General features: G+C 42.0%; 4 protein-coding genes across 4 annotated transcripts in view; 3 read left to right on the top strand and 1 right to left on the bottom strand.

The window, feature by feature from the left end:
* The first annotated feature begins 1,304 nt into the window (after positions 1–1,304).
* LOC139327880 (metalloreductase STEAP3-like) lies at positions 1,305–8,464 on the top strand. Its single transcript, XM_070957893.1, has 6 exons — positions 1,305–2,080; positions 3,040–3,282; positions 3,747–4,013; positions 4,102–4,629; positions 4,919–5,083; positions 6,899–8,464. Exons 1-6 carry the CDS (start codon positions 2,006–2,008, stop codon positions 7,184–7,186), a joined length of 1,566 nt encoding a protein of 521 aa, XP_070813994.1. The 5' UTR covers positions 1,305–2,005; the 3' UTR covers positions 7,187–8,464.
* A 611-nt stretch (positions 8,465–9,075) lies between these two features.
* LOC139327884 (acyl-CoA-binding protein-like) lies at positions 9,076–10,243 on the top strand. Its single transcript, XM_070957896.1, has 4 exons — positions 9,076–9,189; positions 9,451–9,568; positions 9,924–9,986; positions 10,163–10,243. Exons 1-4 carry the CDS (start codon positions 9,184–9,186, stop codon positions 10,234–10,236), a joined length of 261 nt encoding a protein of 86 aa, XP_070813997.1. The 5' UTR covers positions 9,076–9,183; the 3' UTR covers positions 10,237–10,243.
* On the bottom strand, positions 10,163–16,176 carry sctr (secretin receptor). Its single transcript, XM_070957894.1, has 13 exons — positions 15,969–16,176; positions 15,803–15,893; positions 15,284–15,400; positions 14,895–15,001; positions 13,936–14,045; positions 13,695–13,827; positions 13,318–13,471; positions 13,166–13,226; positions 13,000–13,069; positions 12,339–12,430; positions 11,975–12,113; positions 11,831–11,872; positions 10,163–11,756 (listed from the first exon to the last, which is right to left on the bottom strand). The coding sequence occupies exons 1-13, from the start codon at positions 16,008–16,010 to the stop codon at positions 11,571–11,573; spliced, it is 1,344 nt and encodes a 447-aa protein (XP_070813995.1). The 5' UTR covers positions 16,011–16,176; the 3' UTR covers positions 10,163–11,570.
* A 1,069-nt stretch (positions 16,177–17,245) lies between these two features.
* cfap221 (cilia and flagella associated protein 221) overlaps positions 17,246–27,554 on the top strand; it is a 39,508-nt gene continuing 29,199 nt past the window's right edge. The window contains exons 1-12 of the mRNA XM_070957917.1: positions 17,246–17,423; positions 17,700–17,800; positions 18,948–19,034; positions 19,174–19,269; positions 19,595–19,695; positions 19,865–19,968; positions 21,252–21,411; positions 22,616–22,736; positions 23,207–23,333; positions 23,546–23,657; positions 24,159–24,246; positions 26,550–26,639. Of these exons, the coding sequence (XP_070814018.1) occupies positions 17,294–17,423; positions 17,700–17,800; positions 18,948–19,034; positions 19,174–19,269; positions 19,595–19,695; positions 19,865–19,968; positions 21,252–21,411; positions 22,616–22,736; positions 23,207–23,333; positions 23,546–23,657; positions 24,159–24,246; positions 26,550–26,639 (1,317 nt within the window). The 5' untranslated portion in view covers positions 17,246–17,293. The remainder of the gene's footprint in view (positions 17,424–17,699; positions 17,801–18,947; positions 19,035–19,173; positions 19,270–19,594; positions 19,696–19,864; positions 19,969–21,251; positions 21,412–22,615; positions 22,737–23,206; positions 23,334–23,545; positions 23,658–24,158; positions 24,247–26,549; positions 26,640–27,554) is intronic.

Genomic DNA, 27,554 nt, shown 5'->3' with positions numbered 1-27,554 from the left:
CAGTGCAGCCGTGAGATCTTGCAGCATCAGCTCCTGTCTCAATGTGTGACCCTCATCCCTGATGAAGGGCACAGAAGACACCATGAAAGCACAGAAACAAATGTCCTCCTCCATGTAACGTTTTGACAGTGAAGTCCTGTCAGATGTTAACGTAGCTATACCTGTCTGCCTCGGGCTAATGGTTTGTGACCATGTTTTTACCTCCCTGCCACCATATTTCCCTGCAGCCTATTTATATACTGTAAATTATGCTTTAATATGCTTCTTGTTACTTCTTGCTACTTGTTGGACTAGGTTTTGTGTTGTTTTATTTGTATATTTTCAAGTCACGGTGACCTCAAAGTGCCTTGTGTAGCTCCCTCCATGATTTTTAAAAATAGAGCTTTAAAATTTATGTTAAGATCTCTAATTTCTCTGGTAATGGTTATCTATGAACCTGAAAACAGCATCAAAGGCCCAAAAAGGCTCAAAGACCATTTCCACCCAGACCACCAGGCTTATTTTAGGAGAGTATAAAGCTGAAATCTGCCCCCACTGCATCAGGAACGCTTCAATTGATTTAACTTGTAAGATTAATGGGTAACCGCGCCAGCAGACACTAATAATCAATACCTATGAATGAAAACTCTCAAAATCAGATATGTATGTCAAGGACTGTGACCTCAAGCGTTGTAAACAAACATGCGGCCATGGCCTACAGAGAATGAAAGAGAGGGTGACATGCATGCGTGGTGTGTGCCAATGTGTGTGTGTATGTTTGCGTGGGGTGACACGGATGCAGCACTGCGAGCCAGGGGGATTCAACCTTTTGCAAGTGGCAAAGGCAGACTTGATGAAGTCAAGTTGACAGTGTGGAACCTGCGGTCATACATCTTTTTAACACGATTTTGCTTTTGCTTTTTCATTTGAATCCCAAGGCCAGCTTATCAGATACACCAGTTCAGCAACAGCAGATGGAACAAAGAAGGGAAACTGTAATTAACAGTCTATTCACAGTGAGTGAATATGAAAATGATTGCACTTTTCTTCTTTTAATTTTTCAACAGGATTCCGTGTACAGCAAAGCCACAAAAAGAAGATCAAGAATTTACAACCATGCGGGCATCTCGGGAGACTTATAGGTATGGTGATGCTTTGAGGTAAATGCTAATGTCAGCATGGTAACATGCTCACAGTGACAGTGCTAACATGCTGATGTATAGAAGGCATAACGTCTCCTTTATTGAGCATCTGTAGCTTTAGGTGTGTTAGCATACTAACATTGGCTAATTAGCACTAAACACAAAGTCCAGCTTTGGTTGATGGGAATGCCGTTAGACATAAACATACTGGGCAAATTGAATTGAATCAAAGTGGTTGAACCACCAACCAACATTGCCCGTCCTAGAGCCATGCTGAAAGCATGACTGAAAATCTTACAAAAGTAATGACATGCAAGGTCTAACTCAGGAAGGAACGGCCTGAAGCAAAGCCATCGTGCTAGTTGACACTGTTGATCACAGTATCTCATTGGAGAGGTTGGGGCATCTTAAACCACATGTGTGGTCCTGTCCTCATGAATTTAGCATAGTACAGTATTGATGTTGTTTCACATCACAACACAAACCTACTGCTTTGCACTACTGCGTTATTAATTGCATACATATAACACTACCTATATATTATTACTGTATTGTATATTTTCTACTGTGCAATAGTACAAAACACTGTGTTTTATTATCCACCTCCTGTCATGTGCAATTCAAATATTTACCTGACTGAGCCATCCTTCTCAAGGCAACTTTATTCTTATATATTCTTATACACTTTTTGTGTATACTGTCTATTTGCTCTTTTTTCACGTCTCCTGCTTTATTCTTGCTGTTATTGCTGCCTGTAACAGCATAATTTCCCCGACGCGGGATCAATAAAGTTCTACATTCCCGCATGATTTCCATGTATTATCATATTTGTGGAAGCCATCGCTTTTTTCTCCTTTATCTTCTGCACACACGTGGGGGCGTGGATGGGGCGGGGCTTTAGCTGTTGCGTCATCTTATCAGGAAGAAGCGCACGAACGGGAGGAAAGCGGAGAAGCGAGGTGAGTACGTGACTGTGTTTAAGTCCAAAAATGTCGCTGTAAATAGTGACAGAAGATGAATTATTTCATGTGATGTACTATTTTCTCCAAATATACGTGTATGATAGCTTTCGTCGTGCCTGTTTGTTAAGTTAACTTTATTCGGAGATAAAGTTTCCGCGAGTTCAGCCAAGGACGTCAAGCAAGGTGGCTTCGATCCGCTTCTCTTTTGAGGAGAATATCAGTTTGGATTTTAGGCAATTTTATGTTTTAACGCTAATTGCTCAGCTTTGATAAGTCTTACAACATTACATGAAACACTTGTAAATAGTCGCGGTTATGTTGTTAATTCGGCATATAGCTGGTTGATTACAAATGCAGTACTTTGACAAGAGTCCATCTTTATTTTTACTATTTTCGCCGCAAATACAAGTAACCGCACGATAACCGCGTGGTTTTACTGAGCTCAACGTTGTCTTGTGAGGTCGGAGTGAGGTTTTGCATGAGTCGGAGACCAATTTGTAAAACATGGGGAAAGTTTAGAGGATGGCATTGCCGTCTTGCTGTGTAAAACCCCGTTATGTTATTACTGTATGGCCACTCATTGCTTTGACAGGGCCCAGGTACAGATCTGGGACATGTCAGTTGAGACACAAAGATAATGGGGATCCTCGTTCTGTGTTCTATAAAAGAGCAGACAAATGGCAGATAGGAACAGAGCTCATTGTCCTGAAACTGCATGTTTTACACTTTTTTTTTTTTTCCTACTGTGAATCACTTGGATTTTAGGTCCCATGCTGAATGAAAAAGCAAGCCTTTACAGTGTAGACCTAACAATCAGTGTTGGTATGTAAATAGAAACATCACAATGTATAATTAAAAGTTATTTCATTTTTATACCCCTTTTACATTTCAGGAAACAGTTTAGGTTATGCGGATGTAAATAATCAAAAAGCAATGATCATATTCTCTGTCTGCAGATTTGGCAGTGCATTATGCCCGATGAAATGTCGAGGCCTTTAATCCGAGGCAGAGGTGCGGGAGGAGGCTCCAGACGTCTGGAAGCCTCCGTGTCGGACCCTGGCGCTCCAGTTGTTGGCATTCTGGGTACGGGCGACTTCTCCCGCTCGCTGGCAAGAAGGCTGGTCGCCTCCGGCTACCAAGTGGTGGTGGGGAGTCGGACCCCCAAACGCTCTGTGGCTCTGTTCCCTGAAGAGGCCGAGGTGACACACACGCAGTGACACTGACACCCACATTCACACTCATCATGTAATTGGTGTTTTTGTTTCACCCCCGATGGTGATAATTATATATTTACGCTGACTTTATCCACTAGGCATAATAACTGTTGTTATTATCCTGAATAGATGCCTAAAAGGCAATTCACAAGGGTTTCAGCCTTTATGGGTGGATGAACATCTGACACATGACATTTTTATGACATGTCATAAAGTAATTTATGACATATTTATTGGTGCATTCCTAAGCATAGGACTGAAAATGAAATATATATGTAATTTATACAGTAAGTGAAACAAGCTTGTTTTTGTGTTGTGCAGAAGCCAAAAAAAAAGCCATATTTGATTTGAAACTAATTACTTTAAAGCCTTATGATGTTCCTGTTATTGTTATTATTATTTTATTACAGTGTTCTTCAAATATGCATCATTTCTGTCTTTGTCTCCAGGTGACGTCTCAGATGGAGGCAGCCAGCCAGGCAGACCTGGTCTTTGTCGCTGTGTTCCCTGAGCACCACTCCACGCTGGTGGAGCTGAAGCCGGCGCTCGCTGGAAAGACACTAGTGGATGTTAGCAATGGTTTGAAAATCAACCTAGACGGGCCTTCGAATGCCGAACAGCTGGCCGACCTGTTTCCAGAGAGTTCTGTAGTCAAAGGGTTTAACACCATATCGGCCTGGACGCTCCAGATGGGACCTCGAGATGGAAGCAGGCAGGTAGGATACATCAGAGGATGGAGGAGTCCAGGTTTAGAGAGTCAGGAGGAGATCTTTGAACTTCTTTTTGTCGTCTTTTTTCCTCCAGGTTTTCCTGTGCAGTGACAGTAGCAAGGCCAAGAGCTCGGTGACTCAGCTCTGTCGTAGGATGGGCTTCATCCCCGTAGACATGGGCCTCCTCTCCTCTTCTCTGGAGATCGAAAACATCCCCCTGTATCTGTTTCCCTCTTGGCGCATCCCAGTCCTGTGCACCCTGTCCCTGTTCGCCTTCTTCTACCTGTACAACTTCATCCGTGACGTCCTGCAGCCCTACATCACGGCAGGGAAGAGTGTTTTCTACAAAATGCCCATTGAGACGGTTAACGTCACCCTTCCCTCCGTGGCCTTGGTGATGTTTTCGCTGGTCTACCTGCCTGGCGTGTGCGCCGCTTTCCTCCAGCTGTGGTGGGGCACCAAGTACAACCGCTTCCCCAATTGGCTGGACGGGTGGCTGACCAGGAGGAAGCAGTTTGGGCTGTGTAGCTTCCTGTGTGCGGCTCTACATGCCATCTACAGTCTGTGTCTTCCCATGAGGAAGTCTGCCCGCTACAAACTGCTCAACATCGCTTTTAAACAGGTGAGACAAAGAATAAACAAGACTTTCTTTCTTTCAAATTCAATATGTTCTGCTTCCAGGAAATAGCCTACTCTGGGTCCGCCACTAACAAGTGTTCTTACCTTCTACCACCTCCTTTGCTTTTATGCATCAATGCCAGCGGTCACAATGGAAGCTTGCATCAGCCTGAAAGACTAAAAGCATTTCTACCAGCCCTGATTGTCGCGATGTACAGTGCACAGCATGTGCTGAATGGAAAGTCTTCCCCCGAACACATCGCGGAATCCGACGTGTATTGTGTGTTGTGCAGGTGAAGGCGGGGGTGGAGGACTCGTGGGTGGACGAGGAGGTGTGGAGGATGGAGCTGTACCTCTCAGCGGGCATCATGGCGCTCGGATTGCTCTCTCTGCTGGCCGTCACCTCGCTGCCGTCAGTGGCCAACACTGTCAACTGGAGGGAGTTCAGCTTCATACAGGTACACAAACACAAGCACACACACACACACACACACACACACACACACACACACACACACACACACACACAGGCCGTAATGTGCTGCTTACATAAAGAACAAAAGAGCAGCTTTCCATTCCTCCTGGATGCAGAATAAAAGCCAGATAAGATTAATACAGAATGACGGCCGGACGTTGACAGGCAGCACTTAAACACACAGGCTGGTGTGCAGACAGATACATACTCCGTCTCCTGTGTGATCACATGATCACACACACATACAAACGCGGTGACTCTGAGTGTTTGCACTTCTGCAGCTGCCCCAGATTTGCTGTTAAACCTGGGCTGTGACAGAGCCATCAGGAGTGTTGTGACTCGGTACTCGCACACTTCTTCCTCTCCTCCTTGACTTCCCCCGCCGTGGCCTCCGTTCCTCCAGGACTCGTGGCCCGTCTGCGCCGCCTCTCCCCTTTCATCTCTCCGTTAAGCTAATCCGCTGGCCGTCAGATTAGTCGTGCCGGCAGCCGGAGCGATGAGAGGCAACTTTCTGCTCAGCACATCTAGACCTGCTGCAGGACAGCGTATTAATGATGGGTGTCGTGTATTATCTGTGTCCGCCTGTGTGTCGATGAGGCCATGTGTGTACACTTGCTTATGTGTAGAGAAATATCTGTGTGTGTGTGTCAGCTGACCTCTTCACTAATACACATTTAGGAGTTGCAGGACAATAATTGACTTAAGTTAAAATACTAAATGATCGCACCACAAAAGCACCCCGGTGACATTTTTGCCACATAAATGCAAACTGCTTCATTGTGACTGCAATGCAATCATTAAATGTGTGGCAGGAGTGGATCGCCCACGTGGATCCATGTAATGGTGATGGTGTAGGATGACATCACTCAACTGTCCAATCAATCAGTCTGTATGTTCACAGCTCAGACAATGGACAAGAAGACCAAAATTGTTAATACAGGATTTTAATTTGAGGGTTTTTGTGACAAAGTAAGTTTAAGTAAGTTTTATCTCACAGAAATGGCAAAAATGCAGTGGATCAGCCTTCAGTGATGTCTCCATCTCAGAGCTGCAGAGCAAATCAGTTTAAAAACTGTTCCAGGTTCACAGAAAGATGAGATAAGGCTGGTGGTTTGATTTATTTTAGCACAAATTCCATGGAAAGTATCCAACCAACGGTCGCTTTGGACTTCCCCTGCCTGTCTGTGCCTCTCAGCCCCGAGCCTGTTTGGTTCTGCTGAAGACAGAAATCTGTGGAAACAGGTCACTGATCTATAGTTTCATTTAAGTGATTTCTGAAACAGCTCAGCCTTGGAGGGGTAGCAAACATGAACAGGATGAAGCAGTCCGTTTGTTAGGGACTATTTTCAACAGCGGATTAATACAAACTGCACTAAATACTGGAATAAAAAGTCAGTAGTCCTGTCAGGTGGAAATAATTAGGATCTGCTTTGCCTTGTTCGTGTGTGAAAGAGCAAAAACAAGGCTATTTTTAAACCCTCCCCGAGCAAACCCTGGGAGGTTTTTGTAATTAGTAGGCCCTGTAGATACAGTGTATGGCAAACACACACGCATACACTTGTGGGGTTCAGTCAGGTCATGTGTGGAAGGTCAGTGTATGTCCTTGGGCTCTGCAGTCGCCTGTGACACGATGAGCTAATGTATTGCTCTGAACTAAAGAGGAGTCGTTTCAAGGGAAACGATGGGGGTCATACATTTGGAGGACAGGCCGACTGTTATGCTGCATTTCTGGTGCTTTCTTTCACCATCGTCTTCACTTCCAAACAAACCTGTGACAGCCTGATTTCACCTCCCGCAGTCCACACTAGGTTACTGTGCCTTGTCCATGGCCACCGTCCACACCCTCCTCTACGGCTGGAACCGTGCCTTCGACCCGGCCCAGTACCGCTTCCACCTGCCTCCCACCTTCATACTGGTCCTGATCCTTCCCCTCGCGGTCCTGCTGGGCCGCCTGGCTCTGTTCGTGCCCTGCGTGGCCGGGCGGCTCAGACAGATCCGCCGCGGCTGGGAGAAGAGCCGACACATCCGCTTCACCCTGCCGGAGGAAGGCTGCCGCAACGGGCTGGAGGACGTCAGCCACGTGTGAGAAACACGCTGTCAGTGTGTGTGTGTGAAGATCAGGTGTAAAAGTCAAGCTCTTTATGTGTGCACTCATGAATATAAACAGCAGTCAACCACACTCGCACAGAAGATAAATGATTTATACACTCTTGGAATGTATTGATGGCTCATCTCTAACGCCCATTGAGAGATTTCAGAGATGCAAGTTTCCCTTCAGCAGATTAGTTGGTAGTTCCTTAGAGACGTTTGACCAGTAGAGCTGTGCTCGTCCACCTTATTGCACTATGCATTGTCAATAATAAGTGTTTAGTTTTGCTTTTTTCCTTTAATTTATTGTCATGTGCTCTTCTTCTATTAATATAAGCTTCAGCCCAGAATTGAACACTATTAGCTTCTGGTTTAATTTATGCAAAACAGTCACTGTTACGCTTCTAATGAACCTGCAGAAGACGATAACTGAAGCAGTGCAGCTGATTTTTTAGGGGTCTTTGAAATAAGAGTTCCTCTATGTTACTGATGCAACATCAGTGTTTCGTTTTTGGCATTTTATTTTGCAGCACTTTCGATGTGCTGTCATATTCATTCAGACTGCTTGGGACTGCTTTAAATTATTGGTGTGAGAGAGGGGTGAAGCCATGTGAACTTAAAACCCTGCTCAGAATTCGTAAGATTTTCTTGACTACTTTATGTGATAAACCCCAATTTAAATATTTGATATATGCCAACATTATGCAAATTAGATGTGAAATTAGCAATTACCAAATTTATGGTAAATGAGCCAGCGCTTGAGCCAAGAGCTGTTAGCCACTAAGCTATCTGTAGACTCGCATTTTACATGGAATAATGCTTGTTCAGTCCCTTTCTCAGGTGTCAGGTGCGTCCCAAGCGGGAACCTTGCTGCTGCAGTAGCTGCCACACAAGATTACTGAGTGTTCTTTAGTTCAGACAAAAACATGGTTACAGTACAGTTTTTTGTATTGTATTAAACTGACCTGCTGATCAGTGCCCGTCAGCACACATTTGACTTAATAACTACATTTTTAAGTTCTGTGACAGAACTTCTTTTTGTTGTTTTCAGCAGTTTGCTGATGTTGTGCCATTTCAGCTGTTTTTTTTTAGTTGAGAGTTTGTGTTTTCTCAGTTTCATGTGTTCCTGCCAAAGACGATTCTACGTTCCGTGATAGATGGATGTTTTCTCAATCTGAATTAAAATGCCATAGTACGGAAAGTTTCCTTCCACAGAGGCATTCATGTATTGATTTCAGATGGAAATTTCAGAGAATAAAGCATTTTTTCTACAGTTTTTTTTTTTTTTCACTATTCATGTCTTTAATTATGTGAAGTATATTTGTTTGTAGAGGTGAGGCCTGTTGTGTTGATCAAGTTCATGAATCTGCAAATTAAAGGTAAATGAAGTATGAGCAATGAAATGCTCGGATCATTATGTGTGTGGATGCTGCCATCTTGTGGTGGACAATCATAGCTCCCTTGTCTCCCAAAGGTAAGAAACGTTTGTTCATTGGCATGAATCTGTCATTTGGAAAACATCTGAATAATGAAGAATGTTGTTTTTGATGCAGCTCCATCACAACAAAGTCAAGGAGTCATTCGTCAAGAGGTGCACTGCATAAGAAGAGAGTTCAGTGTAGTCACATGACCTCTTTTAATTCTCAACCAATATTCATTTTTATCAGATGTGTGTGTGTAAAAATATCTTTTGCAGTGCTGTAGTAGTGTCTAGTATTCACCCTGTAAATCCTTTATGAGTGTGTGAAGAGTCTTATTTTAACCAAAATCTGATGTAACAAGTAGAATTGTGAGTTTTAAGCACTCAAGATTGAACCAAAGTATACTGTTTGCTTATTATAACAGGAAAACTACAGTGTTGGCACCTCCCACCTGATTTTTTTTTTCTTGGCTAATGCAAGCACTGACGCCATCTTTGCAGGGCAGGTTTGACAACTTTTACCTGAAAAGTGAAGCTGTAGCAAGGCGTGTGTCCGTCTGGCTCTCGCTGCCGTCATGACTGTAAGTACTGTTGCTTTTCAGTTTTAGACTTTCTACAATGTTACATAAAAGATTTCTGTGAAGGTATCGCTCAGGTATATCCACTTACCCAGATTCAGGGACTGCACTGAGGAATCTCTTGTGTATTGAGGCCATAAGTCTGATTGTTGATCAATCAAAATTGCAGCATATTTTGCAAAGGGTAAGTAAGGCTTGTTGTGAGACTTCAACAGTTTGACTGAGACGTCTGTATCAGCTTCTTTTTTTCTCTCATCCCGCTAGCAATCCTTTGAAAATGCAGTGGAGGAGGTGAAGGTGCTGAAACAAAAGCCAGACAATCGAGAAATGAGTGAACTGTATGGTTTATATAAGCAAGCCACAATCGGTGATGTTAACATAGGTGAGTGGATGCAATGAGGCCTTTTTGTGAAGGGTTTTAATTTCTAAAAAAGACTTCAGAGTGGCATGGTGATGTAAAGATTTGCAGAAGGGTGGGGTTGAGAACAAATGAGGTCCGACAGGTTTTTTCTGAATGATAACTAACTGCTGCAAAAAGCATGTATGAATATTCATAGAAAGCCCCTGAAAACTCTGTTTCTGATTTAGTATTTCACTCCAACACTGAATGTATGTGTTGGATCTGTATCGTTGTAGACCTTTTGACCATTTGCAGAAGAACAAATGGCAGTATCAGACATATGTGACCATTTCAAAGCCCAGTTTGGCTGACAGATTTCTTGTTTTTCCACCCACAGAGCGTCCAGGGCTGTTGGACTTCACAGGACGAGCAAAATGGGACGCATGGGCGGCAAAGAAAGGTCAGAATTTATGAAATAAAAATAAAATAAGGACAGTTACATGAAATGTTAAACATAAAACAGATACAAATATAGATTCAGAATGGAAATTTGAAACATGTTAAAACTTCATGAATGAACAGAAAAAACAAACAAAAAAACAAGTGGTTTGTTTATTTCCGTCTCTAAACCAACAGGTCAGTCCAAAGAAGACGCAATGGCCAGCTATGTTGATTTGGTCACCAGGCTGAAGGAAAAATATGGAATCTAGCATTTCTCAAAGTCGACATTTTGGAAAACACGCATTTGCTTTCTTCCCAAAAACATCTTTATAGGTCTGTATGCTAATAATGGAGCAGGCAGTTAGCTTAGCATGTAGAGTGGAAGCAGATGGAAACGGCTAGCCTGGCTCCACCTGACGTGCTAAGCTAAGCTAATCACTCACAAGCGCTATTTTGGAAGATTTAGCTCACAGAAGTGAGAGAGGTATCGATCTTCTTGTCAACCTTTGTTTGTTTTTGAAATTGTCGAACCTTGAGGTGAAAATACGATGTACATTTGCATTTAGGAATTTTCCATCCATAGCGTCTGTGTACAGAACTGGCTGTTAAAAGTAAAGACTAGCTCTTTGGACCTCAGGCTTTCATTGTTTCTGTTCTCGAAGATAAAACTTCTAAAGCCAAATTTCCCACAAGTTTTAAATATTAGAAACACCTGTCAATTCAACAGCATCTCCAAAATGACCGTTCTAACTGTCACGAAGGGCAGATTTATTGCAGGGCTGTTGTATGAGACCGCGATTGGGCTTTTTTTGTCAATCCAATCTGGCAACAGATGCTCAGCACAGATGGCCGAATGTGCACAGTTCGGGTGAAGTTCATCATCTCACACTGAGTTTCCGCGGTCAAGCTCTCCGATTCTTGGGAATTCGTTTTGGACGGCTTGATTTCGGCTGACTTGTTGGATCACAGGGCAACAATAAGTGTTTGTTTGAGAGGGAAACACTGAATGTGCATGTTTGTAGCATATTTTAACCCACAATGGGAAGTTTCACTGTGGTTGAAGGGGAATTTCACCAGTTTCATGCATGAAAATCAGTTTACTCGCATGAAGGTGGAGAAGTCATTGTGGGAAATGTAGGATCAAGTGTTTTTTGAAGCATTAACCATTGTAGTGACAAAACCTGAGGACATCTTGTTTCACTGTCTTCATTTTTGACCATTTTTATCTAAATCTGTGTCCAAAACATAAACTAAATAACTGCAGTACCCCTTTAATTAGTATTTCATACTTTCACCAGTTTAAATAGCCCCATAACTCTGGGTAGTGGATGTTCTTGCCAGATTACTTCCAACCACAAGCTTTAAATAACTGGACGATAAAACTTGCATGTGTGACATTTGAATATTAACAACGATCGCCTCATAAATTTTCAGACAAGGACACACAAGTGAGCCTGGCAGCTTACAGACTGGTCCTCAACGGTGTATTAAAATGTTCATTTGTCAGTACCACTCTATCAAAAACTGGACTAATTGGCTGTCGGGTCTTAGCCAGGATCCATTACACTGTGTATCGACGAGGAGAGTGAGGAAAGGACCTGAATCACATCTCCATGGTATCCAGCGGGAGTCCGCTGGTTGTCGGGCTGCCTGGCAAGCAGGGCAGCAGGGAGGCCTGCGTGTGAGGAGACCCGCTGTGGCTGATGGAGCCGAGGTGCTGCCTGGGCCGACTGGGGAGGTGCTGAGTCAGCCTCCACCTCCTCCACCTCCTCTGAAACTCGTGCTGCACCTGGGAAAGTACACGCAATAGATCCCCTTACATGCTACAAGCATTCGTATCAGCTCTGATTGGCCAGTCCTTACCTCTCCGTTCATGAAGCAGTAGAGCACACTCACCACGAAACCCTTAGAGACGTGGAGAAAGAGAAGCCAGTCAGTGCAGTTTTATGCGTCGTCACTCTGAGTTGACTGGATGTTCCATCTCTGCTGCGCTTACACCATATTTACCTGTGTGGATGACAGAGCCAGCTCCGCAAAGGTCCATATCTTAAACACTGAGCTGCTGACCTCGACGGGTAAGAAAACAAACAGGATGTAATGCACCCCAAACAGAGCCACCAGAAAAAAGGTGGATTTGATCAGCCTCCTGGTGGAAGAAAAAGACAGAAATAAAGTCATCACAATGCCCTTGTATTTGGTCTGTCTGTGTAAAACTAACCTGTTTGTGTGTGACCTGGAGTAACAAAGCAAATAGGAAAGCCCTTCATATCCTCTAAGCGTGACACTGCATTGGCATGCGTAAACCACTGCTGGCCTCAGCTTTAAATCATATACAGTAGGACAATAACACCACAGTGTAACTACTACTCACTTATATTGGCTGAATTCACTCCTCTGTGCATCTGACATTCTGAGTTTGCCCACCAGTATCCTCAAAATGCCCAAGAAAAAGACGAGATTGACCTGAAACGATAAAAACCTGTGAGCACTCCGGTCATGCTGCTTTATGATGCAAGTAGTTCGACATTTAGGGAAATACGGTTATTTGCCTTCTTGCCATGAGGTAGATGAGAAGCCTGATACCGCTCTCGTGTGTGTGCTGAATATGAAGCTGCAGCCGGTTAGCATAGTGCTGCATAAAGGCTGGAAATGGGGAAACAGCTGGCTTGGCTCTGTCTAAAGATAGAGAAATCATCTGCCAGCACCTCTAAGGCTCCCAAATGAACATGTCGTATCATGTTTAATCCAAATAAAAACCGGTGGAACAGTGGTAAGATGTGGTTTAACGTGGGTTTCGGTAGCAGACTATTTCTTGTCCGGGTGTGGTGACTTCCTGGAGTCTCTCACTGGTCCAGTTTAGAGTTCCTTAATGCTAAGCTAAGCCAAGCTGTCTGGAGCTTCATATTCAACAGACAGACATGAGAGTGTTATTCATCTCCTCATCTATGATTCCCAAAATCATCCCAAAATCATGTGGAAATCTTTTCTTAAACATCATTTAAAAAAAAGAAAAAGTGAATTGAAGTTTTTACAGATATCGTCAGAAGAACTGGCACTCGAAGTATCCACCAAATCCATACGTGCGTCCTGGTTTCCCAGCAGCTTTGGCAGTGACAAAAGAAATACATTTAATATCAGACACTTTGATAATGTCTGTGCAGCACATTGATGAGTGAAGCAGAAAATGATCTCCCTTACCCTACGTCTTCATAAAAGTACTTGGCACACCCCCAGCAGACAATGACAATCAGTGGAAGACCTGTGATGAAATGAATCTTGGTCACATCTAAAAAGGCCCCAGTCAGTATTTGCTGCACTGAGCTGTGGATGAGCATGCTTGATTCCGTTACCCCAGCTTAGGATGATGTACCAGGTGAGGTGTTTCTTCAGGGAGAAGAAGGAGCGGCTCACCAGGGTGAAGAGGAAGTGACCCTCCACCAGCAGCCAGCTGTAGTTCACCAGGATGGAATAGTTGGAGAACATCAGCACGACCTTGCAAGCCACCTGTGTGCAGTCAAACAGCAGCTCTTTGTTGATTGCTAATGAAGCTAAACAGCACCACATTGTGGCAAAACATCAGAATGTTACCATTGTTATTCCATTAGCAACCAGAGCAAATGTACAGTGTATATATGTAGGAGATTAATGTGAGTATCTGAGCATCAGCTGATCATCATTATCATCATCAGGGGAAGAGCATGACAAGAAAGCGTCCATCCATCCATACTGGGTAGTAGTCACAGTAGTAGAGCTCTTCGTTAGTAAAGAGCAGAGAGTCCCTGATGAAGATGAAGATGGCTCTCAGGATGAAGGAGATAAACATCTGGATGTGAATGTAGTTCCTGGTACAGTGCAGCTTCCTGAGGAAATATTAACATTCACAGTTTAAGGCTGTTCAAGCATGACTTCAGAAACGTCTTAATGGTTGCAGAAAGGAGAGAGAGAGAGTGGAAGAAAGTGTTTCTCACCTGAACAGACTGAATATGGTGATGGCGATGGTGAGGGTAATGAGGGAGAGCGTGTATCCAGCTGTGTACATGGTCTTCACGTATGAGAAGTACAAATGGGAATCTGAGGCCTGAAGAAGGGAAAAAGAAGACCATCGCCAATAAATCAGCAAGATTAATAATATCGTGAACGCTTAAAGGTCCAGTGTGCACGATTTAGAGGGCTCTGTTGGCAGAAATGGAATATAATATTCATAAGTATGTTTTCATTAGTGTATAATCACCTGAAAATAAGAATCATTGTCTTTTAATTACCCTAGAATGAGCCCTTTATCTGCACAGAGGCTGGCTCAGTGGAGTTATGATGGTGAGGTATGTGAGGTATGTTTTGGATAATTAATGGGCAAGTCTCGACTAAAGCTCATGTCTGCGCTGTAAATATGTGGCGAGATTAGAGAAGGATCGGCTACTCGCCCCATGTCTACAAGCCAGTGGGAAGAGAATAAGGTCTTTTCTAAATTAATTTTATTTTTTAATTTCATTTTTAACTAAATTTGAAAAAGGGTATGCTTCTCTGCTCATGACTTGGAGTAGTATTACTGTGATGATTTTTGTCAGGTAAAAAACGAGCTGAATATTCTTATGTGTAAAAATGCTGAAATGTAAGTTGGAAACATCTGTATGACAGACAGTTGATAAACTGTCTTTCAAGCTTCATATTTCGGGTACAGACATGAAAGTGAATAATCCTATTTCTCCAAATGTAGAAACTATTCCCGTAAGCATGCAAAGAAACAAAAGTTACAGTCATGTCAAGTTCTTTCAATCAACAACTATTTAGCTTATCAGCCACGTCAAGAGATATGTGTGTATTTTGACAGTATAGTATTTTGATAATGCACTGATGGGCACTTTTTTCTTCATCGTTATACTTAATATTGGATAAACTACACATACTGTACTGTATGCATACCACCAACCTCAGCAAAAAAGTGGAGCGTCTCATTCAAAGTGTAGATACAAGCATCTTCATGTGGGACGAGCAGGTCCGTCCAGCCACTGGCAGTGCAGTTGCGATGCACTTTACCTGCAAAATAGCAGGTCAGGTGTGTGTATATCATGTAGTGTTCACACACTTTGATTTATTAGACATGATAAACCTCGACATACAGTAAATGTAACACTCCAGTGTGTTACTCCGTATCTTTATGTACAGATGCATTTTTTGGTTTAATGTTTGGAAAGAGACGCTGAGAGGGAAAAGCTGTCTCAGTTCTTTATGAAAGCAAATAAGCTTCCTGACAAATAATTAACCAGTGCAGTGCAGTGTAGATAATGGGTGTCTGTTTGCGCATACGTCACATCTCACCTTCTGAATTGAAAAACTCATGGTTTGGACAAGGTTGAGAGACAGTTTCCCCAAGAGAGGCAGGTGGCCAGCAGTTCAGATTGTCCCACATTCCCTCACAGGGGACACTGATGTTTTCTTAAAGGAGCAGAAATGACACGTTTTGTTTTTATTTGCTGGGACTCCAGACAAATAATGGAGACATTAAAAATAGTCAGTGAAAAATAAAAATGATGGGATTTGATGTTTTAACTTCAAGATCAACACTGTCTTAATCATTCAATATAAAATTCTGTCAAATAGATGTTTTTTCTTGCTGTGGGTTTCAGGGTGCATTATATTATTTGTCCACTAGGTGCTACTACAACATTACATCAAATCTTTATACTGAAGGTTAAAAAGGCTTAATTATAATATTTATTTTAGAAATGACCAACGTTTTTTCAGAGGCAGCAATCTTGATTTATTTTTTTTCTCTTTTTTTTCACAAGTATTAGATAACACAGTAAAAAGTACACAATTTTGAAACTATTAACTCACCTGTTGCTTTTAAAAGTAGCAGATGTTTCATGCATTTTTCCTCCTCTTTCACAATAGCAGCGTGAGTATGACACTCTAATGACGATTTTGCCTGTAAATGAGGAGAAAGTAATGTACTTGTTGAAAATTTTTCATAGATACAAATTAAAAATGCATCTATTCTCACCTGCGGCAACAGCAGCACTCCAATAAATCCAAATTTTTCCATTGTGTCAATTCCTTTTTTCCCAACAAGATAGGCGCCTATGTCCAGACCTCAAGCCGCATATGTGTTTAGAATGAAAAGCAAGCATCCTGCCATGCAAGATATATGAGATCTGAAAATCAAACAAGGGCCTACTTACAGTGTCTATAATTATGCACAGTACTCCTCTAGAGAAACTAATGAGCGCTTATGACGGTAGATATAATACAATTTCAACTTCCTGTCTTTCCTTCAAAATAATGTCATGATCAAAGGTAAATACGGAGCGTCAGTGTGAACAACAGTAAGTATTTTTCGTATTCGAGTAATAGAAATAAAAATATTACTTCATATGGTGTGTTTTGAGTGTGTGTATTCAAACAAACTGTAGCACGCGGTACACATAGCAGTTCGCATACAGTCCACCCTTTTATTCTGAAGGTGAAATAGTCAGCTTCTCATCTTACTTTGTGCGAACTGACACATTTTCATGGCCCTGGCAGCCAACAAATCGTTTTCGCTCACAGCACGTTGGTCCCGCCCCTTCAGAGCACAAGTGTCGCTATGGCAACAGCAATGTTTGATGGTGGGGAGCTTTCTATCAACAAGAGAAGCTGTCAAAACGAAATGCTTCTACGAAAAGATGGAATATGGCTGTTGTTTTTGAGCAACTGAAGGCACCCCATTGTCCAAAATTTAAGTAAGTTCTGGAGTTTCAATGTTGAAAAGGTTTTACACGAAAAGTTGTTTTAAAAACTCGTACTATGAAGCTTCTTTTCAAATTAACACGAGTTAAATTAAGCTAGTAGCTAGCTAAGAATAGCTATTTTCCAATGTTAGCCTGTTGCTAATGTTTGTCACTTGTCTAATAATTAGATCCTCATTACAATTTAAGATGTACTTCCTTAAAATAATGTAATATTATAATATTAACATTTGGCTGTACCAGTGTATAAATATGTTACTGTTTCTTTTCTTTTTTTTTTATCATTATGAGGCAACACAAATATTGCAGAGGTGGAGGTGAAGCCCTTACTGAACACCTCCTGCACCTTCATATGGAGTATGACAATAAATGTATGAAAACACAAAGAAGTGTAGCTACTCAGGCGAATTCACTGAATTAACTCTACAAATTGCACACATGAAAACAACTGCCTGTGCTTTCATGTCTTTCCGCTTGTGCTCAAATTATAAATTCATAGGTTGACCAACATTTTATTTCCCACCATGACACTCTCTCCTCGACTGTCTTCCAGCCATCTGTCATTTCTCTCATGAGGAGCCAGATCTGACCTTTTGCCAGGATGGAGGTGGCCCTCTCTGCCCCGCAGAGCCTCTCAGAGCCTCTCAAGAGGGGGACTCCTCTGCCTCTGAGCCAGCTGGTGGAGGAGAGCAGGAGCAGAGCCAACGTTCCTAATCATCTACTGGAATCAAGTACGTATTAAGCATGACCTCTGAAACCCTCTGATCGGGTGCAGTAATACTGTTTTCACACTGCCAGCAGTGATAGCAATTATTTAACCTTAGAGTAAAAGCGCCGTTTACACTACGGCATCTAGTCTATGTGATGAAGGCAGGAGATCCCTTTGCTTTATTGTTTACATTGCCGCTTATTTTGAGTTGCTTGAATCAAGGAAAACCTGCGTTAAATCAGTTGTCTGTTATGCAAGAAGCTTATTACATTTCAGGATTTTTTTCCCCCCCTTATAGAAATCTATGCCAAACTGAAAAGCAACAGCCTGATCCAAGCAGAGCCCCCAGTGCTTCACTTCAGTGGGTTTGAGCTGGAGAAGGATTATGTAAAGATCCTGGTGAGGAAAATGCTGCCAAAGTTTTAATATTCATCTGAGTTTTTATTCACAGGCTACATCAGACAGTTAATCAACTGCTTGTGAGTTTAATTTAAAAAAATATTTTTGCATTGGTAAGCTTTTTCTTTCATTCCTTTATGGCCACAGGTGCTTGGTGTGAAATACAAGTAAATGAGAACAATAAAAACCAGACAACAGAGTCACAGTGGGCTCCATGACAAAGACAAGTCACTGTCATACTGTATGGTTCAGACAGTCCACTCTTTTCAGTGTCCTCATGAAACATTTGCATGCCTAAGCGTGCTTTCTGTTGCACACTGCTTCTCTTTTGATGGGAGATGTGGGCCACGTGTTGTTTTGAAGCATCTTCTTTGTCTCACTGATACAGACACAGACAGTTGACCATTTACCCGGCGGATTTATCATACTCATTACCCATTTATTGCGCTGACTGGAATCCATTGTGGCATGAATTCATGTGCATCTTATCCACATGTTGGACTGTTGATGCATGTGAGGACAATAATCCTGGTCCAGGGAGAAGCTGGAGTTGTTTGCGAAGCTGCTGGTTCAGTGCACAGTTTGTGTGCCCATGTTCATGAGAAAAAAAAAACACTTTCAAGGTGTGTGGCAGGCCTGCCATAACATAGCTGTTTGCAGACAAACACAAGTGTTGTACATTTTTATTTTCTGAGACCAGGTCAGGTCTTTTGATGGAAAGTTTTTTCCAAGCTGGAGTGCTTCTTTATTACCAGAGCTGAACATGGCACTCAAGGCTTTCAGCAGGGAGTGGACCCTGGTATTACAGTAGGTCAGGGCCTTTGGTTGTGTTGTGTAAATGGACTGCACAGTCATTGTTTGTGAAGTGGTGAAGAGGCACACGTGACATGAGACATGCAGATGAAGTTTGTACTGAAAAAGCATTGCTGTGGAGTATTAAAGTCCTAGCCCATCATAAATTCCTCTCATTTGGTTTCCATCAAGGACAAATTAGATTTAATTGAATGGGCACTGATTTTTCACCTTGTTTGCGAGATGAAGCGCTGTAGACTGGATGTAAGCATCTAGAATATGGAAATGGTTTTCTCAAGTGCACATGATTGGATGGAAATGAATTATTTTTTTCTCTCCTCTTCCTCTCCCTCAGAAACTAATCAACATCTCATCTGAAGTCATGAATATTCATATCATTCCCACGCAAACCAGGCACTTCCAAACATCTTACACCAAAAAGGTATTTTTTTTATTTATTTATTTTTTTTACCCCATTACAAATTGCTGACCTGAATATAATGTTATGACTCCACTTGTCCATTAGTGCAATCAGTGTTGTTTCTGAAGATTCAATCATGTCCCATCTGTTTTCTCTCAAGTATCGACTCATCCCGGGCCTCGCCTACACGCTGAAGGTCAGATTCTGTCCTGACGAGTGGCGTTACTTCTATGACTGCGTTCGGGTTCACTGCAAGGTTAGCATCCAACAGTTTGCACGCCACTGTGGTCGCTGTGCTGTTTTGGCCTGGAGTCAGCTGAAATGTGCTAGCACTGTTTGGTTTACACTTACATTTTTAGACCAAAAAGCATTTCGTGGAAGCTTCAGGACATTCACTGGAAAGACGACGCACCGAAGCTAGCTTATGTAAAATACAGTGTCGCAAACAGATAACCAAGAGGAACTCTTCCTGGTTGCTTTAACATACCTCTCTTATCTCTGTTATTCTCTTTCACCCTCTCTGTATCTTCTTTCTCATATTTTCTCTCTTGTTCATTCAACCCAACTTCACCCATTCCAAGGGGGAAGAGAACCTGTTAATTCCAGTTCATGCTTACCCTGTCATCGATGACCTGCAAATCCCTCCTCACATCGACCTATCAGCCGTACCACTTGGACAAAGGTGTGTGCATATGCGCTGTGGTATGTGTGTGTTGGGACTGTTTTTCGACCTCCTGTCTGCCCGAGGGTTTGCCTGTCCCTTTGTATTCTTCCAAACAACCAGCCATGCTTCCCTTCACCCGTTGTTGTCGAATCATAAAAAAATCATTTTTTTCTCCACCTGTCTTCAGTGTTTGCTGTGCTATTCCTCTGAGATGCAGCTGCCCCATTGACTTTGAGTTTCAGGTGTTTGTTATCGAGCCCCACGAGGCCTTCTCCGTCCATCCCCTTACAGGTATGATCGAGTTAAATCATGGAACATAAAAATGGTAATGAATTCAGAATGCAGCTTACCTTTTCATGATTTCTACTCTACATTTTGCAGCAAATATTTTTAAAAGCGTCAGCATTTATTTTTACTCTTTACGTAACTGTGATTCAGTTCAGAATTTGCCTTGAAGGTAAAATGGATAAGCAAAGTTGTTTTTCCATTGACAGTTCTCATTTAGTGCCACGTAACCCGTCGGGAGGGCTGCTTTCTGTCAAAAGCTCCAACTGGTATGTGTTGTGTATTAAACAAGTCACAACAGAAGTTGAAGGATCCCTCCAGTTTCCACGCAGTGACACTAAGCAGTATTCATGGTCTGGGAAGCATCATAACACATGGTGGAACCAGCACATGGGATTTGAGTTAAAGCTGCAGCTGTACAAACCTCGAATGAGACGAAGAGAAACAAATGAGTTTCTTATTTTGGAACTGCTTTTTATGCTTTGTCTTTTTTCCTCTCTACACACACACACCATAATTCAGGGCCATGTGACAACACTTACAGCTCACAATATAAAAGCATTCTGTCACATAGTAGTCAATGCTAGTGGTTCAACGTTATATTTTTTATTGGGGACATATTTATAAGTTGCTCATCGGTCATTTTTAAGTAGCTTATAGTGAAGCTTGTTTGTTAACATCACTCTATTACATTACCATTTATCCGTGATGGTACTTTTAACGATTCATTTTAACTGTTTATCCATTACTTTTAGCCAACTTAACCTTTTATTCATTACTTTCATTTATTTCAAATTTATTTTAATTATTTTAACTTACAATTTCAGCATTATGACCATTACTTTAAGCTATCTGTGTCAACTGTTTATCCATTACTAGCTAGCTTCTACAAGTTCTGCTTGCCTTGCTAACAGAATCAGAATCAGAATCAGAATTACTTTATTGATCCCTGAGGGGAAATTGTTTTTGTTACCGGTGCTCCTTACAAGAATAAAATTAGATTAAAATTAGAAGAGAGAAAAGTAAAATAAAATAAATAAATAAATATATATGTGTATATGTAAAACAAAATATATATATATATACTGAGAACTATAAGTATACACATGCTAACGTGGTGCTCAGGTGTTACAACTGACTTAATTTGGGGAATTTGTGTATTGTAGCTGATATCTTACTGCAGAAGTAATCTGTGGTGCACCCATAGCCCTCATTGGGAATCACTGCTCTGTGCAAACCAAACACACACACCCCCATCCATCCCTGTTATTTTCTCCTTGTGCTTCCAGGTGTGATACCAGCCAGAGGTGAAGTGAAGATCGTTGTGACTTTCAGTCCGCTCCGATATGAGACTTCCCAGGTCACAATCCAGCTGACCATCTCACAGTTCAACACCAAGCCCTACCTCTGCACCATCACCGGGAGCTCTGCCCCTCATCTAGCCCTCAGGTGATTCGAACAGTAAATAGCTATTGTCATGAGATATTTGTACATTTAAAACTAAAATGACCAGCTGTGTAGAAGATCAGGGTCTTCTTTCTAGATTGACCACTGGCATTAAAGGTGCACAAATACCAGCATCTCCACTGACACCATGTCAGCTGACCAGGAGCCAGCAGAAATTATTTATTTAAGAGGGTGGTGGTGTTTTTCCTGTATTGTAACACCCCTTGTTATCTTGCTCTTAATGAACTGTCTTATCTTACAGGGCTACCTCATACTCTCTCCACAAGTCCACTCTCTGTGTTTTATTGACATTCTGTCAGAAGTCATCAGCCATAGTAGAATCAAACAAGCCTGTTTGACAGTTTTATGTTGTGGATTAATATAAGTGACACAAATAAGCTCGTCAATCTACTTTTAGTCGTCATAAAAGGACACCTTATTGGTGTCCAGTAATGACAAGTTGTATGTGCAGACTAAATAACTAGTTGGTTCATTTGAGGGGAAGACATGCCCCGCCCTTGATTAAGAGAAAATGTCCCTGTGTGCTGATTAGAAGTCCCCATTTGTTTTTCCAGCCAGTATAAAACCTAATGTTTAATTCTGTTCCCATGAGAAAGAGGGTGCTATCCATCACACAGCAGTAGCTCCATCCACTGCACTGTCTTGGTGTTATCTCGGCTGAAAGTTAATAATTCATGAAAATAGCTTGGTCGCTGGTGCAGTGATATCAAGATGGATATGCCTCCCAATGGATGTTTAGTATATAAAACATTCTCCCTCTGTTTGTTGTTCCCCGTAGTGGCTCCAAATAAAAGATGAGATATGTGCGAGTGAAAGATTAAGAAATATATGCTGGAGCCAATGTTTTTCCAGCCTGAACCGATGCCCGACACTCACTTGTTGCTGAGTGAGACAGAGGCTGTTCTTTAAATGAACATTTGATCATTTTAGTGTCTTGAATGACTTTGCTTCTGTGTTGCATTCGCCATAAGTCCAATCAATCACCTTTATGTCTTTGTGACGCTTCTCACGTGAAGCTCTTGTTGACGCTGCGCCAGAGAAGACTTCAGTGAACACTGTGTGCTGTTCTTCCACCAGTATGGACTTCGCAGCCTCAAATGAATTGCACCAATGTCCAACACTATGTATTAAAACAAGTTCAGCTCCATCAGGGGTGCTTTTATGTACTTATTTTTCTGCATGACAGTGATCTGGGAAGAAAGTCGGCTCACGGAGATGCAGTGCCCACAGAATGCAAACCTGCCATGCAAGTGCCCCCTCGACGAAAAACCAAATACAGGTCAAGCAAAGAGGCTGACAAATCAAAGGTAGCGCTTTAGATTTTCCATTATTTCTTTGTTTGTAAAGTGGAATGCAGTAAAATAGTAGTTAGTTGGGACTTCAGGAGCTCAGTTCAGTCTTATGCTGAAAATAGTTTTGAGAAGCTTGCTCTTGCTCCTTCATGAAAAATGTAAAGCTCTTTATACACAATGTAAGATGCCTTATTAATTCATTTCAGCTTTTTGATTAAGGAGACAAGGGAATAAGAAAGAACCTAATTTTCTTTTAACATTTTTTTTTTTTTTTACTATATGCAGCCTTTTTTCTCCCCAGTCTGAAAACTGTTTAATTTGGGAACATTTTAATTTTGGATCCACATTTGTCTTTTTCTTTTGCTCGAGCAAAAGCTTCCCTTCTCAACATTAAAACTGTACTTTAGTGCTTTCTTTTGTTAAGGCTGGTCATTTCTTGCAGTGCTGTGTGTGTTGTCCTTGTAATGTCTTTTCCTGTCCTCTAGACACTGAGAGATAAGGCTGGTGTTCAGCCTGGACTGAAGCCTCCGTTGGATGTCTGTACCCCTGCAGGGGTGGCAAAGATGCTGATCAAAGACACGGAGAAACTCAGCTCTAAAGACCTGAGGGAAGGTAGATGCCACACAATGATTGTCCTCTTCTCTTTCAGGTGGTTGTGGTACATTCATGCCACCTCATCAAACCTGTTGCTGTGGGTGTGAATTAACTGTATCGCTTTAGATTCCTGTCCTTTGTCTTTTCCAACTTGTTGCCATGAAGTAAGTTGCATTGCATGATAAAGTATGTCTGTATTTTACTTTTGCCGGTATTCCACTTCACTTCAGCCATATCCTCTGGCAGTATGGTTGGTCTGCAGAGCAGGCAGATGAAGGAGGCCCTCTTCATAAAAAAGGTTCAACAAAATGTGAAGGAGGAGCAAGCCAACCACATGAGATGGTAGGTCAGACTGAAATATTCAATTTCATTGTACGTCCAGGTGAATGTTTAAATAGTGGTATTTCCTTTTGACCTCACTAATATTAGAAGTTGAATTAAAGGCATGTGTGACCAATTTGAGTACTGGGAACAAAATGATGTACAAGCTAAGATAACGTGCAGAGAAGATCAATCAGTGCATCCAGCGTCTGGAAGGAATACATGTATGAAATACAGACATTCTGGGTAACAGTGACATGTATTGATATATTATTGTCAGGTTTTCTGCACTGCAACAGAAATCATGTCCATCCATGGAAATAAAATAGAAATTCAGACTGTGGAGAAAATCTCATTTAAGTTAAGAGAAAACTCAAAGGTACATGAAAGATTTTTTTTTTTTTTTTTCAAAAAACATCATCTTTGAGTTTGGTTATGTTATCACATTTTTTTTCTTCAGGACATTGTTTGTTTTTGTCAAGATGACAACTTCATTAAAGCAAAACAAAAATATTCATTCAGGCAAGTCCATCTTGGCGAGGACCCCGTGTCGGAGCAGACCAGGAGGCGGGAGGCAGAGGAGAGAGAGATGGCACTGCACGAGTACATGGTGAGGTTTTTCACTCTGTGTCGATAAAGAGAAACAGTCGATACTCCTACAGCAAGTTGTTTGATGCAACAGAGGTTTTCGAAGTCTGACACACTCTGCGTTTTCGCCTGTGTTTGTTTACATGGCAAGTTGTCACAATTTAAAGTATGTCATCTTAGTTATCAGCAACTATAGCTGGATTACTCTGAAGTCATAAGGAGCATCTTTTTACTCTAAACCAGTGTTTCTCAATTCCGGTCCTCGGGCCCCACTGCACAGGAAACATCTAAAACATGCAGGGCAGTGGGGCCCGAGGACTGGAATTGAGAAACACTGAACTAAACAAATTCATGGACATTTATTTGTGATCCACATCAGAGGTAATGATATCCTCTGCATGTGTTAGTCACACCGAACCTAAAAAAGTGCCTGTGTGCTCACATTTAACCGAGTTATGATTCAGAGAACGAGAGTCATTTTTGATGCAAATTGCAGCAATTGGGCAATAAGAGTTTTTAATTACCTTAATTGCTCTTATGAGCTGTGTGCCACAGCCACTGCTGCAGCTCCAGCTGTATACTGTGTTGGTGAATCAACCACCCACATATCTTCCAAAATGTCTCGTTTAAAATGTGTCTGTGCACGAGCTCAAATCTTCTTACATGTTTCACTGCTGCCCAATGACTGACTTCTGTCCTTTGGGCCATGCATTTCTAGACAAATACAGGCCACCAACCCTCAATCACCAGAACTGAGTATTGGTCGGCCAAATTATTGCTTATAGTCGAGCAAATTTTCCAGGCTTTGTTCTCTTAGACCTTTTCATGCACGGCATTGGAGTTTGTTTTCCCACTTCATTTAACATGACATTCATTGGATGTGTTGGCGGCTAATCACTTATGCTAAACAAGATGTGCATACCAATCTCATAACCTGATGCAGCTGTAGTGTTACAAGACCTGCACTGAGGTTTTCATCCCTTAAAAAAACAAAAAAAAACCAACAAAAAAAGGCATGCTCACTTTGTGACCGATTTCATTGAGAGGCACAGAGGAAACGTGCAGACTCAGCCAAAGTAACATCAGTTTTGAAATATGAGTCTGTGTGTGTGTGTGTGTGTGTGTGTGTGTGTGTGTGTGTGTGTGTGTGTGTGTGAGAGAGAGAAAGTTATTTGAATAGTTGACAGCACTCTCACAGACACTTCACAGCACTTCCTCCACCTTTTCCTCTCCACCTGCACTGTTTATAACGCACAAATGCGTCTTCCTCCGCACACTCTTCATTTACGGCCTCATTTCACCACGCTTTGCTATTTTATGGGAACCCTGGTTTTTATGATCGGGAGAGCTTCTCTCTCGTTCTGTAGGTCTTTTGAATCTTTACTGCGGCTCGTAACTTTTTCATCACCTAGACTCTGTTGGTTAAAGGTGATAGAGTTGCAAGGACAAAAATGTGGACAGTGAAATTAGAATTTTTTTTGTCAAACCCATAATGTTGCCAAATTATTTTGTGTTACCTTGATATATCATTCCTATAAACGAACGAGACCTTCATCCACAGCATTAGTAGTCATGGTTGCCATTGTTTCACAAAATTAAGACATGCCCCATCAGCTTATTTCTTCCTGTGAGAAAGAGAAAGTTGGCTCTTCAATCAAAGGATTTGAAGGCGTTCTTACCGGAGAGGATAAACCCATTGGCATATTCCTTTTTTCCACTGGCCTTGCACCGTCTGTCATTGGCAGGACTCTGAGGGGTTTAGCACAAATAGAAACAACAGCATCGACTTTTGCTTTCATGCCATATACCAATCTCCCTTTGTGCTGCAGCATTTTTAGCTGATTCCTTGCCAAATGTGACAGTGTGACACTATAAAATGTTGTGCATGTGGAGGAAATGCAAATTCATAACACCCTTTCTGATGAGAAGGAAGCAACATGACAATAACACTCTGGTGGCAAACATTACCTTTTATTTAATATTGAATTACTTCTTGTCAAACTAAAAACAGTGTTTTTATGTTTGACGGATGCTGCAGGATTTCAGATGGAATAATGTGAATGTGTGAATGTGTACAGTACCTGCAAAGGACTAATTAGCAAATGTTAGCATGCTAACACTCCAAACCAAGATGGTGAACATGGTAAACATAAGAATGTTAGCATAATGATATTAGCATTAAGCAGAAAGCACCGCAGTGTCTGAGTTCAGCCTCAAAGAGCTGCTAGCATGGTTAGTCTTGTTTTAATTTAGTCTCTTCAACAAATAACCTTTATGTGTACTTTACAGACCTTCATCATGCTGTGATCACTGATTTTGCTGTAGGTAAAAAGGGGAGATGTGAGGCCTGATGGAGAATTTGCTGCTGGACCACCTAAACTTTCCTCCAGGAGAGTGCTTCGTGAGGCAGGACAGGTAACCTGAATAGCTGCTTTATTCGACCTTGGTTGACTTGCCTGTTGCTCTACATGATGTAGTTACAGTAGTTTTAAGCAGGAATACTAAGCAGTGGTAATTTTTGACAAAACCTGGGGGAGTGATGAAAGTCATGATTGGCTGAAGGATTTTAGATTGAACAGATTTGCACTCTGGGTGGTTACTAATTAGCCCTTCTTTCTATTCAATTCAGTACTTTAGTGCAGCTCTTAAAAACAGACAAACACAAGCATAAGTAGATAAAATGTACAAAGAAGAACAACAAACACACTTATCACATTTATGCATTCAAACGTGCATAATCTGATAATGTCCCAAAGTGCCTTGTGCTGCTACATGTGTTTTAAAGTGCTTTTTGCGTCAGAGTTCAAGGATCGACCAGCCTCGGGATATGTGCTGTTCCCAAGGTGAGATGTCATACACTTCAAACCCTGGACCCTCCTTCCCGAGGGGAGGGGTTTGATGAGGGAGCTAGCAGGGTGAGAGGGGTTGGCGATCACCTTCTGCATCATGCGAAATGTGGCATATATGGAGAAGACAGAGGGAAGGTACCGCTCTTTCTAATCGTCCCCTCTCATGGTCGGTTTTGTTGACATACAACACTGTGACCAAGAAGGTGAGAACGCTCTCAACAGGAGCTAAAAGTGCAGCATTGCCTGCCTAGTCACGCCAAGCTTTCTAAGGTGGCGCAGAAAGTGGTGGGCCTTGTTAATGATGCGGCTGGTGTTGACCTCCCACTTCAGAGTGTGGCATGCAGTGGCTGCAAAGGTGTCAGCCCTCTCCACTAGCTGGTCACTGATCACCAGTGGACCAGCTCACCCCTCTGAAAGTCAGTTAGCAGGTCTTTAAACCCGGTCGTTTGCCTCACACCACACCACTCGAGGCCCAGCCTCA

This window comes from Chaetodon trifascialis, chromosome 24, assembly GCF_039877785.1.
Source record: "Chaetodon trifascialis isolate fChaTrf1 chromosome 24, fChaTrf1.hap1, whole genome shotgun sequence".
Classification (NCBI taxonomy): domain Eukaryota; kingdom Metazoa; phylum Chordata; class Actinopteri; order Chaetodontiformes; family Chaetodontidae; genus Chaetodon; species Chaetodon trifascialis.
Note: the sequence above shows the minus strand (reverse complement) of the source record. Positions and strands in the feature narration are given on the sequence as shown.